General features: G+C 40.6%; 1 protein-coding gene across 3 annotated transcripts in view; it reads left to right on the top strand.

The window, feature by feature from the left end:
• Positions 1–12,794, top strand: part of INVS (inversin) — a 160,199-nt gene that overhangs the window by 91,596 nt on the left and 55,809 nt on the right. For 2 of the 3 annotated variants that reach the window (XM_055123844.1, XM_055123846.1), the window contains 5 exons: positions 1,440–1,620; positions 4,305–4,414; positions 6,602–6,773; positions 11,728–11,883; positions 12,514–12,743. In XM_055123844.1, the coding sequence (XP_054979819.1) occupies positions 1,440–1,620; positions 4,305–4,414; positions 6,602–6,773; positions 11,728–11,883; positions 12,514–12,743 (849 nt within the window). Of the gene's footprint in view, positions 1–1,439; positions 1,621–3,288; positions 3,328–4,304; positions 4,415–6,601; positions 6,774–11,727; positions 11,884–12,513; positions 12,744–12,794 lie in introns of those variants that run through there. The other variant, XM_055123847.1, reaches the window with a different exon arrangement.

Genomic DNA, 12,794 nt, shown 5'->3' with positions numbered 1-12,794 from the left:
CATTCTTTCTAGCCCTGAGATTTTTAACAGCCTCTCTTTACTTGTCCTTCCCAACGGTGCCACATTAGAGGCTCTTTTAGGATAAGGGGAATGAGACCCATCATTGTTACTGTATTTGGCATATGAATATGCCACGGGGAGCTTTCCAGGCTCTCCTGTATCCTACACTGTCCTACAACATACAAAATGAAAATCAGAATGAAATGAAGAAGATGAAATACATTATGAATGCTAAGCCAATCACTATCACTCACTGAACTGAAATATTACTCAGAAAACTAGTAAAATGGGTAACTAAAAAATTAATACATAGTCCTTAAAGATTCACTTTGTTCAAATGCCAGAAGAGTCACTTAGTTCAAATGCCAAAATTCTACAGTACTTGGAATTCCTGAAAGGTGTCTTATTATGTTGTGAACTGGCTATTTGTAGGGCAATAAAGCCATATAGCCAGTAAATATATGGTTTTAAAAGGAAAGCCCTCAACCTGGTTTATAAAAGAAATTCAGGGCCGGGGCTGGAGCGGTAGCACAGCGGGTAAGGCGTTTGCCTTGCAAGCGGCCGACCTGGGTTCGATTCCCAGCATCCCATATGGTCCCCTGAGCACCGCCAGGGGTGATTCCTGAGTGCAGAGCCAGGAGTAACCCCTGTGCATCGCCAGGTGTGACCCAAAGAGCAAAAAAAAAAAAAAGAAATTCAGGGCCTGGAGAGATAATACAGTGCGTAGAGCACTTGCCCCGCATGTAGCTGACTCATATTTAATCCCCAGCATGCAACATGGTCCCTGAGCCCTGCCAGGAGTAATCCCTGGGCTCAGACCCAAGAGTCTGAGCATCACCAGGTATGGCCCAAATCACAACAAAAAAAAATTGCCAATATATATACATAGTACAATGCATATGTGAAAATATTAAAAGTACACATGTAACATTTATTTGATACAGACCACACAACTTTATCTGAATGCCTAGCACATATAAAAGCACATTGGGTAAAATTAATGTGGATTGTCAGTATGTGATATTTATTTTATCTCTTCTGTACTTTAATAATTAAATATAGGACCAGAGATGTAATACAGTGGGTAGGGTGCTTGCCTTGCACACAGCAAACTCAGTTCAACCCTCGACACTACATGTAGTCACCTGAGCCCTACTAGGAGAACCAGCAAGAAGCTGTGAGCACTGCTGGTGTAGCTCAAAAAACAAACAAAAAATTGAATATGAAAATAAATCTTAAGGGTCTGACAAGATCTTGACTACAATAAACATGTATACATAGAATAAACATATATATATACTTGCATATATAAATACATATATAGCCCCTAGTGATGAAAGAGAATATAGAGTTTGAAAAAAATTGTTCAGTGAATCCTTACATCAAACGAACTTTATTGAACATTCCCTGTGCCTCTGGTCTTGGCTCCTCCCAATCAGGATGCTGCCCCAACAGAGTCCCTACTGAACTGGCAGGACTACGAGGGCCGGACACCTCTTCATTTTGCAGTAGCTGATGGGAATGTGACTGTGGTTGACGTCTTGACCTCCTATGAAAGCTGCAATATAACATCTTACGATAACTTGTTCCGAACGCCACTTCACTGGGCAGCATTACTAGGTGAGTTGAATGTGAACCGAAGGATCAATAGGGAGAACTGTGTTGGAAACTTTCAATGCTCTGTCTTCCCCCTGACAGCTCCCACCTACTGTTTAATTATTGTTATATTTTACTGGTGTTTGGCAGTTGATTTATTTTTGTTTGTTTGGGGCACCATGATGATGGTGATGATGATGATTATGGGGCACCATATCTGGCACCTACTCAGAGGTTATCCCCAGAGTAATGTTTCGGGGTCAGTCCCAGTGGTGCTCAAGGGACCGTGTGGTGCCAGGGATTGTATCTGGGCCTCCCACGTGCAAAGCATGTCAACCCACACTTTCATCTATCTTCTCTGTGGTATGTGGGATTTTAAATCTAAATTCCTCTCTTACATGCTTTAATTTTGGTAACTTTAAATGTATCCTGTTGTACACAGTCTCAATATGAACATTACGTTTTAATTTTAATTTTTATTATAAAAGCAGAGCACATTTATTGAAAAATATAAAATAATTCTCTTTTCACATTTAATGCCTTTATTTTGAAGATGCAGAACCTTAATTTTATGTTGTACTAATGCCATGACATTTGGTTCATAGTTTCTAATGAGCCTCTTAGTTACTTAACCTTTCTTTTTTATTTTTATTTATTTTTTTCCCTTTTGGGTCACACCCAGCAATGTACAGGGGTTATTCCTGGCTCTGCACTCAGGAATCACCCCTGGCAGTGCTCAGGGGACCATATGGGATGCTGGGAATCAAACCCGGGTCAGCTGAGTGCAAGGCAAACATCCTACCCGCTGTGCTATTGCTCCAGCCCCCTCTAAATTTATTTTTACGCTTGAATCAGAGTGAAACACAAAATTAAACTCATTGATATCTGTGTGTTTAAAACTAGAAATTTAGAAGACTGAGGGTGTGCTTCAATGATAGAGCACTTGCCTTGCTTCTGTGAGGGCCTGAGTTCAATCCCTGGCACTCGGTGAAAAAATAAAACTAAAAATTTAATGTACTTTAATTTATCACTTTTTTCATTTATTACTCTTTTATTTTGTTGTTAATATGATCTGAACCAGAGTGAAAAGACAGAACTAGAGGCTAAGACTCTTGCCCTGCGCACTGCCGACTCTGACTGGTTCCTCGGGACTGTTATGGTTCTCTGAGGGCCACCAGGAGTGATCCCTGAGCACAAAGCCAGACTAAGTCCTGAGCAACTCTAGGTGTGACTACAAAAACTAAATAAACTGAGACAATGATAATATGAGTTCTCTGATTAGTGTTGTATACTTAATTAATTTTTAACAACATTGTGTTTTTTTTGAAAATGGTTTTTTCACTCTCATTGTAGTTTCTAGTCAAATTTGAGATTATTATGTGGACTTTATTTCAGTGTACAGTGTCAGCCTCTCTTCCTTTTTCTCTACTTTAGGAGATAAATTTACAGATTTGTCTTTCTGTCACTGAACTGACATTTTGTTCAAGTTTTTCTTTCTGTCTACCTCTAAAAGCTGGTGTATTATATTGTATTTTTATTTTCTTCTCTTATCTATATTTCTTTTTTATCTTGGCTGCTTTCCTTTTCATCTCCTCCATTACCTTTCATTTCAATCTTTTTTCTTCTTAGGATATTCTGTTTCATTTCATGGGAGCCATCTCTACTAAATCAACAATACCCAAATACTTCCTGAAATATTCCTCTGGATCTTTCTCTAGGTCATTCTCAGAGGTACGCTCTCCATCTTTCTGATTTTCATCTTCTGTTTTTTCCTGTCTTGTGTTACATTCTCCTTTTTCTCTGAAACAAGAAGAAATGTGCTTAGATGGACTGTATGGCACAGGTGACATTTTTACTCATATTTTTTGCTGTGTGTCATGGATATCTTCATCTCAGATCCTCACTGTAGAGTGGGTAAATGAGCATGATTCTACTCTGGTTCCTTTTTTTTTTTTGTCTGCTCTCCATGTAGTACACCCTTGCCCCAGTAATAAAGCATCTTCAATCCCTGGTTCCTCAATTCTGTGAGCAACAGAATCTATGAAATGAATTATATCCAAATGAAATTCATTATATCCAGATATATCCTATATTTTAGGTTTCCTCATTCTTTGACCCTTTCTGTGGCTCTTTATTTCTGGAGATATTCTTGAGAATGCACCATTATTGCCCACTTATTCTCTGGAATTTGATATCACTGCGTGCTTAGATGTTAATATGCTGGGGCAGAGAAAAGTTCAAAGGAACAGGTAGCAGGCCCAAGAGATTATAAGAGATCATACTATAAACGCACTTCCTAAATAGTAGGAGATTTTCAGTGCAGTTCTGACCTGTTGTGCCATAGATCTTTGAGATTCTGATCACTGATGGTTGAGAGGGTCTAATTTCTAGTGCAACATTCCCACTATCTTTCATTTTTGCAGACAGTATTAGAGTGGAAAGCTAGGATATGCAATGAGCTAATAGTTTTCTCTTAATCTGGCCGTTATAATTAAGTTCTTTCTCTTCCTGATGGAAGCATTAAATTTTTAGCGTTGTGGGTTGGTTTCATTAGCACTGCTTGATCCTACATTAGCACTGCTGTCCAGAAAACAGTTTGAATGCTGGACTGTGTGCTACTAATTTTCTTTACCCCTTTCCTTCACATAGATTATAAATCAGTCAACACTCATCTCATGTGAAAATGTCCTTGTTATGTCTGCTTACAGGCCACGCTCAGATTGTCCATCTCCTTTTGGAAAGAAACAAGTCTGGAACCATCCCATCTGACAGCCAAGGAGCAACACCTTTGCATTATGCCGCTCAGAGTAACTTTGCTGTGAGTAAAACACAACACTTACCTTTTAAAAAAAAATCAAATTATTATTTTAATGTAATCATAAGTTCATATGCAGTTGTTTGAAATATAACAAGATCCCAATCTTAATCCATCTCACCTCAATGGTAAATCACTTAAAAATATCTTATTATTTCTAAAGATAATATTAGTAGCCTTTTCTGTAGGCTTGCCATAAATATATAAATTTCTGTATGGACGGGGGTATGTTTGCACCAGCAGGTCAACCTGTATTTGCAGGGCAAGTGCATCAGCAGCCTGATGATGCCTTCAGACTTCCTGATACTTCAGAATTGCCGCTGTGCCTTTGGCTAGACCCCAACAACTTGGGACCGAGTTTGCCAAGAAATTAAACAGCCAAAAGTTAGATATGTGGGAGCTATGCCCATAAACCACCCCCAACTCAGCTTTACAAGTTCCTTTATCAGCCTTATTTCAGAAACCTATAAATAAATCTCAAAAGAGATCAAAAGCCGCAATTTATCTCAGACCCACACATGGCTGAACAGACTGGGGTAAATAGGAGTGGGGCGGGTTAGCCTGGTGCCCGCCCAAGCAGAGCCCCCAGCAGCTGCTTGCTCCCACAATCCAAAATCACCACATACCCCTGGCCTGACTCCTTCAACTCAGGACGGACCTCACCAAGACATGATCTGCTGAAAATTCTGGTATGCATGTTTTGTGACTGAAATCTCCAGGCTCAGGGTTGGAGTGGGCTACCTCTTCCCAGCTTCCAATACTCCTGAAAGCAGTGTCAGTTAGTCCTCGCGAACCAACCCCAGCACTACCATGTAAGCTCTACTGCTGGTCTTGCTTCAGAGATCCATAAGTAAATCTCAAAAGAGATCAAATGCTGCAGTTAATCTCGGACCTGCACAAAGCTGAACAGATCTGAGTGAATTGGAGGGGGTGAAGGATCAGCCTGGTGTCCACCCAAGCAGAGCCCCCAGCAGTCTCTTGCTCCCACAATCCAAAATAGCCGCTATATCCTCAGCCTGACTCTACCATCTCAGGACAGACCTCATCGAGACATAATCTGTGAAAATTCTGATATGCAGGTTTTGTGACTGAAATCTCCAGGATTTCTCAGGGTCGGGATGGGCTACCTTCCCTAACCCCCCTGTACTTCCAGAAGTCTTGACAGTCACCCACACCACAAAGCCCCTACACAATTAAAAAGCTCCTCAGCCTTACTATCCTGGAATAAGTACTAAGCACCCTGAACAAACACCTATATTGCAAACCATAATGCACAAAAGGAAAAGACAAGAGAGGACAAGAAAGAAAGTGCCGGAGCTGGAGTGATAGCACAGTGGGTAGGGCATTTGCCTTGCACGCGGCCGACCCGGGTTCGAATCCCAGCATCCCATATGGTCCCCTGAGCACCGCCAGGAGTAATTCCTGAGTGAAGAGCCAGGAGTAATCCCTGTGCATCCCCGGGTGTGACCCAAAAAGCAAAAAAAAAAAAAAAGAAAGTGCCTCCCATAGAGGGAGGCTGGGGTTGGGGGTAGAGTATTGGGGGATGGTGGGAGGGAAACAGGGAACATTAGTGGTGGAAAATGTACACTGGTGGAGGGATGGGTGCTATATCATTGTATGAGTGAAACCCAATTATGAACAGCTTTGTAATTATCTATCTCACAAATATTCAATTTAAAAAAATTTAAGAAAAAAAGTAATGTGGAGTTTATACCAATTCAGTCAGTTTAATCAATGGCTGAATGAACAGCAGTACTCCTACATTCAAATAAATAAATCCCTGGAGGGAAAATATCTAAGAAAACCCATAGTTTAATGATGGTCATTTCATAAAACACTTCTGAGTCTTTTAACTGTCACTGCATCTCATGGTGTCCTGTACAATTTTTAGTCTTGACTAAGGATGATGATTCTCAAGGCGAGACTGTTGAATACAGGAGCTAAGTTATATTCCTAAAGGGCTATGGAAACCAAAACTAATAATAAGGACAGAGAATTGTTACTTTTGATGGAAATTGTCATTTTATTACAAGATAGATAATTTCATTTGATTCAAAATAGAGAAAATGCTTCTTAGTGGAAGACATATACAACAGTGGCTTTGTGGCCACTTTCTGGTCTCAAATGATACTCAAATGATAAAAAATGATACTTTTTGGTCTCAAATGATCAGATAAAGTTTTCTTACAGGAAACAGTGCAAGTGTTTTTAAACCATCCTTCCGTGAAAGATGATTCAGATCTTGAAGGAAGAACATCCTTTATGTGGGCTGCTGGGAAAGGCAGTGATGATGTCCTTAAGACTATGCTGAGTTTAAAATCTGACATCGACATTAACATGGCAGACAAATATGGAGGTACAGGTAAGAACAGAAGACATGTGTAATGTGCTTCTATTCAGACTCAAGTAGAGCTGGTGTGTTAAAACCATTGTTCCTAATCTAGTATTATTTAACTTATACCTTTTCTTCTTGTAAAATTTGGTTTTGTTTGGGTTTTGGTAAATGGATGCTCAGGGATTACTCCTGGTGCTGTGCTCAGTGGTCACTCCTGGTCAATTTTGAGGCACTATATGGAGTGTTGCGGGTCAAACCTGGGTCTGCCACATGCAAGGCAAGTGTCTTAGCTACTTTACTATCTTTCCAGAACCATACCTTCCATTTTTTTTCAATATTTTTTTTAGTTTATTTTTAATTAGTGAGTCAACGTGAGGGTACAGTTACAGATTTATACATTTTTGTGCTTATGTTTCTCCCTTACAAAGTTTGATAACCCATCCCTTCACCAGTGCCCATTCTCCACCACCAGTAAACCCAACATCCCTCCCCCCCAGTCCTGTCTCCCCCCACCCAACACTGCCACTATGGCAGGGTATTCCCTTTTGTTCTCTCTTTCTGATTAGGTGTTGTGGTTTGCAATAAAGGTAACCATACCTTCCATTTTAAAGTCTCAATTACCATGATACTACTGCAGAAGTTTTATTTATCCTGAGTATTATGGCTAAAATTAGTCTTTCCACCAGCTATATGTGTTGGTTTTTTGTTTAAAACACTGATTGTTCTTTAGACATGATTCTGGAAACTCTTCTGATCATTTATATTTATAGGTAAAATCTTAAATCAATACTTTAAAACTATATATGTATATATAGTTTTATGGTCATTAGATGTATTTTCAATTTTTTTGAATTATTTTAAGAAACACACATCCAAGTATGTTCTTTTCTGTCTCACTTAACAACTCTTTTCTCATATTTGAATAACATTGTCTCATCCTGACTTTCCCATTTTAGAGACATTCTCTAATCTCTAGAAGCTTCTAAGATCTCAGTCAGCTTTGCACTAAAAGCTCTTCCTAGGTGCTTGTACTGATCTCTTTTTTAAATAAGGAAGTTTTAAAAGTATTTGTCAGCTCATAGAAGAGAGTTTTTAACATTCATGTTCAACTCAGAATTCTCTTGCTTACGTACTTTATCCTCATTTTAAGTCAGAAGGAGAAAGAAAAAGCATCTAAGAGCACAGCATTTCTGAACAGAATAAAGCTAAACTATGGGCTTCTCAGAGTTATGTTTGGCGGAATTTTTATTCTGCTTGGAGAAACATTCTCGAGCCATTTTGTCTTCCTGTTGTAGATAAGGCCTTCCTTGGCTGCCTGAACTATTGGCACAAATTACCAGGAAGCGAAGTGAAGGGGAGTTGCTAAACCTGACCTCCCTCCTGATCCCTGCACATCACAGCTTTCTATATTATTTATTTAAGGTTTTTTTTCTTTTTGTGTGTGATGTCAATTTTGATAAAGGCTTTAACTTTCAAAAGCAAAAGCATTGTTTTAGCAAAGTTCCACAGTATACTTGAGCTTCTTAAAAGGTAGAGTGCAAATATGAAGGACACTGAGTTTATAAATGACCTAAGCAATTAATTTCATTGTACTTATTCATTAATATGCATTCTCTCATTTTATATCACTAGTCTTGCTTTTTGCTTTTTTTCTTTTTTGGTCACACCTGGCAATGCACAGGTGTTACTCCTGGCTTTGCACGCAGGAATTACTACTGGAGGTGCTGGGGGGACCATATGGGATGCTGGGAATCGAACCTGGGTCACCTGCATGCAAGACAAACGCCCTACCTGCTGTACTATCATGCCAGCCCCATTAGTCTTGTTTTTACTTTAACTTTTAAAATGTATTTTAGCAAAGCATGTGTGAGGATCATTAAGAAGCATCCTTTTGACTGAAAAGGACTTTTGGGGTTTTTGTTGTTGTTGTTGTTTGGTTTTGCTTTTTGGATCACACCCAGAGATGCACAGGGATTACTCCTGGCTTTGCAATCAGAAATTACTCCTGGCGGTGCTCAGGGTACCATATGGAATACTGGGAATCAACTCTGGTTGGCTGTGTGCAAGGCAAATGTCCTACCTGCTGTACTATCGCTCCAGCTCCTTGACTGAAAAGGACTTTTAACTATGAGTTTGTTTTCTGGTTTTTGGTTTTTGGCTTTAGGGCCACACCTAGCAATGTTGCAGAGGGGATATTACTCCCGATACAGCATTCAAGGGTGACTCTTAGCAGTACTTGGGGGGCCATGTGGTGAGCTAGCATTGAACCAGAGCTAGTATATTCAAATCACATATTCTGGCCCTTTGATCTTTGTCCTTTGCCCCCCCACCCCGACAAAGGAAATTTTGTATGTTAGAGATGCATTCCTGCCGTTGCTCTTTTATGAAAGTGAGTTCCTCTCCATCAACTCTCTACAGGAGTTATTCAGGGGATGGGGAGGCCTCTTGCAGGAGATGGGAACCAGGGTGCGGTTGCTGGGACTGGAACCTAGGGCTTCCTCATACATATCTAATACTGAGCTCTATCTCAGCCCTTCTACAGAGTTGTTTTTTTCTTCCCATTAAAAAAGGAATTGTGGACATTTTTTGGCTCTTGATTAAAATAAACATTGTTTTAAATGATAAAGCCATCAAATAAATATACATCCCAAGGTTTTATAGTGCAGAATTTTTTGTGTCTTTTGAAATCAAGATAATGGGGCTGTTTTTTTGTTTTTGTTTTTGTTTTGCTTTTTGGGTTACACCCAGAGGTGCTCAGGGTTACTCCTGGTTCTGCGCTCAGGAATGACTCCTGGCAGTGCTCTGGGAACCATATAGGAGGCTGGGAATTGACCCCAGGTCAGCAAGGCAAATGCCCTATCCATTGTACTGTTGCACTGGCCCCCAGAATTATGTGGTTGATGAAGCTTATCTGTTTTGGCTATCACTCACCTATTTAAAGCCAATTAGTATCTTCCATCCATCACTCTGACCAGTATTACCATTAATGATTCTTTCTCTCATTTATTATTTATTATTTGGTGGGGTAGGGGACAGGCTATACCCAATGGTACTCAGGAGTTATTCCTGGTTCTGTGCTCAGGGGACCAGGCAGTACCAGGGACTAAATGTAGGCCTCCTGCTTGCAAAGGCCACAACTCTCTGAGCTCTCTCCTGCACTACCTTGCTTACTTCTCTTGCTATTTTTGTGCAAGCAACTTACTTGACTGCCTGAAACATAGAAATTCTCTGGAGAGTAGCCTGTCAGTCAGAAGCTGAGGTGCAGATACAGAATGATTAAGGATATTGAAGGGAATGACAAATACCCAAAGGCAACAGAACAGGAGGTCTGATCTACAGAAGTGAGTTTACCACCGTGGGGGGATGGGGGTTATAATGGTAATGGGGGTGGGAGGGGACACAGAGACAATGGTGGGAGACAAAATTGGACACTCTGGTGTTGGAACATTGTATGAAACATGATCGTTAATGGTACTGGAAATCATGGTGTCTATAATTCTTAATGAAAAAAGTAAAAGAATGTTTAAAAACACGTGAATTCATTCCTATACTAATTGTTTTCTTTTCCTAAATGACTCTGTTGAGATTTCTACATAACTAAGAGTTTTCTTTGTTTTTTTAAAGTGATCTCATAAGTTGTTTGTAATTTAAGTGATCTGAAGCTTAACTTGAGGTCAGTTTCTCAGCAAGAAATTTCCTAACTACCAGTTGAAAGTAGGCTTCTTATTATACATATCAAAAGACCTTTTATTATTTGAATTATACTCACCCATTTCTTGATTATTGATTAGAGTGATTTGGGTTTTGTTTGGGTTTTTTTTTCCTTTCCCTGCTAGAGAATAACCTTATTTATTTTGTTCCTACTGAATTTCCAGCAGTATACAACCCACAGTAGATTCTCAGCATATCTCCTGAGATCTGCTTTTATTTGTGTGAGCTTCCTAGCATTGGCCCCATGGTCATACATTGTGGGAGGAACAGTGTCTTAGGAGGAAGAACCAGCCCTGACCTCTGTCATGCTGACAAGCCCACACCTATGGTGTGATGGCACAAGTCGGGAACTACAGTGGATTAACTCAGGCAGGGTTTCTTGTAACGTGAAACTCACCTGCAGTCCAAATTGGAAGTCTCCGAGAGGAGACCACATTCCATCTCGGTCGGGCTTTTTTCTCCAAAGTCAAAAAGAATTGATGTTTCTTACATTGCATCCTGAGGAAAGAGCTGGCTTGCATTTAGAGGCATGTGGTGTGAAAGATGCAGTAAGATGAGTGACCTTTCAGTACCACGTGGGTACTCAGACCCACTGCGGGAATAGCATAGTCGCCCACTGAAGTAGGTTGACATCTCCCGTCACATAAGCCCCTCAGGAGCATGTGTTTATTGAGTGGTTCAGCGGGCTGAATTGCCAGCATCCCTGAAATCATATCCCTTTGCCATGTGTTAATCTCTTGCTCTCTTAGAAAAAGGAAAAGATGATAAGCTAGGAACTAGTAGGAGGAGACCATGTCAGACCAGCAGGTTGGAAAAGAAGAAATCAGTGAGATGAGACGTAGAAGGAATGGGGGTGTGTGTGGGGGGGGGGGGTGTGGGTGATACATGCAGACAAGGAGCGAGGAAGAGAGAAATCTATCAAAGTGAAAAATAGAGAGTCCTGAAGATGAACTTATATTTAGCCAAATAATGGGCAAATCAGTGGAGGAAAAGATACATAGTATATATTTTTTTAAAAAAATGAGGGACTGGCGCGATAGCACAGCGGGTAGGGCGTTTGCCTTGCACGCGGCTAACCCGGGTTCAATTCCCAGCATCCCATATGGTCCCCTGAGCACCGCCAGGGGTGATTCCTGAGTGCAGAGCCAGGAGTAACCTCTGAGCATCGCTGGGTGTGACCCAAAAAGAAAAAAAAAAGAAAAAATGATAAGATTGTTATGAAAAGAGTCCTTTACTTTCTTGCTCCCCACCCCTACTTTTTTTTTTTAAGCTTTGCATGCTGCTGCTCTCTCTGGCCATGTCAACACTGTGAAGTTATTACTGGAAAACAATGCTCAGGTCGATGCTACTGATGTCATGAAACATACTCCGCTTTTCCGAGCCTGTGAGATGGGACACAAAGACGTGATTCAGACACTTATTAAAGGTCAGTCACTGAAGGTCTCCAAATAAGTCAACTATTGAAACTTTTCATATGTACGTATCTATATATACATCTAATATGTATGTTATCTGTATGTATATATTTTTTGGCGCCAGGGATCAACATGGGAAACTTATATTCTACCACCAAGGTACCTATTCAGCCCCTGTTGTTTAATATTTTTATACTTCTTTTGAGGAGGGTTGTTTTTGAGTCACTCCTGGCTATGCCTGGGGCATGTTTTGTTCACAGGCATCACTCCTGGCAGTGCTCAGGGAACCATATGGGGTGCCAAGAGATTGAAACTTGATAGGCTGCATATAAGGCAAGCACCTTGCACACTGTTCTAGTTCTCTGTGTCCCCATATTCTTTCTTTTTTTTTTTTTTTTTTTTTTTTTTTTTTGCTTTTTGGGTCACACCTGGCAATGCACAGGGGTCATTCCTGGCTCATGCACTCAGGAATTACCCCTGGCGGTGCTCAGGGGGACCATATGGGATGCTGGGATTCGAACCCGGGTCGGCCGCGTGCAAGGCAAACGCCCTACCCGCTGTGCTATCTCTCCAGCCCCCCCATATTCTTTCTGATAAGTGCTCTTTACACTTGTAATTTTCATTATTATTTTCTTTTCCAGGTGGAGCGAGGGTGGATCTAGTTGACCAAGATGGACATTCTCTTCTCCATTGGGCAGCACTGGGAGGAAATGCTGACGTTTGCCAAATTCTGATAGAAAATAAGATCAACCCAAATGTGCAAGATTATGCAGGAAGGACCCCTTTGCAGTGTGCTGCTTATGGGGGATATATCAACTGCATGGCAGTGCTCATGGAAAATAACGCAGACCCCAATATTCAGGACAAAGAGGTAGAAATTCTTGTCTTTTCTGTATAGCTTTCTCCAGCATACTTTAGAATA

Source organism: Sorex araneus, chromosome 1, assembly GCF_027595985.1.
Source record: "Sorex araneus isolate mSorAra2 chromosome 1, mSorAra2.pri, whole genome shotgun sequence".
In the NCBI taxonomy this organism is placed as follows: Eukaryota; Metazoa; Chordata; class Mammalia; order Eulipotyphla; family Soricidae; genus Sorex; species Sorex araneus.
Note: the sequence above shows the minus strand (reverse complement) of the source record. Positions and strands in the feature narration are given on the sequence as shown.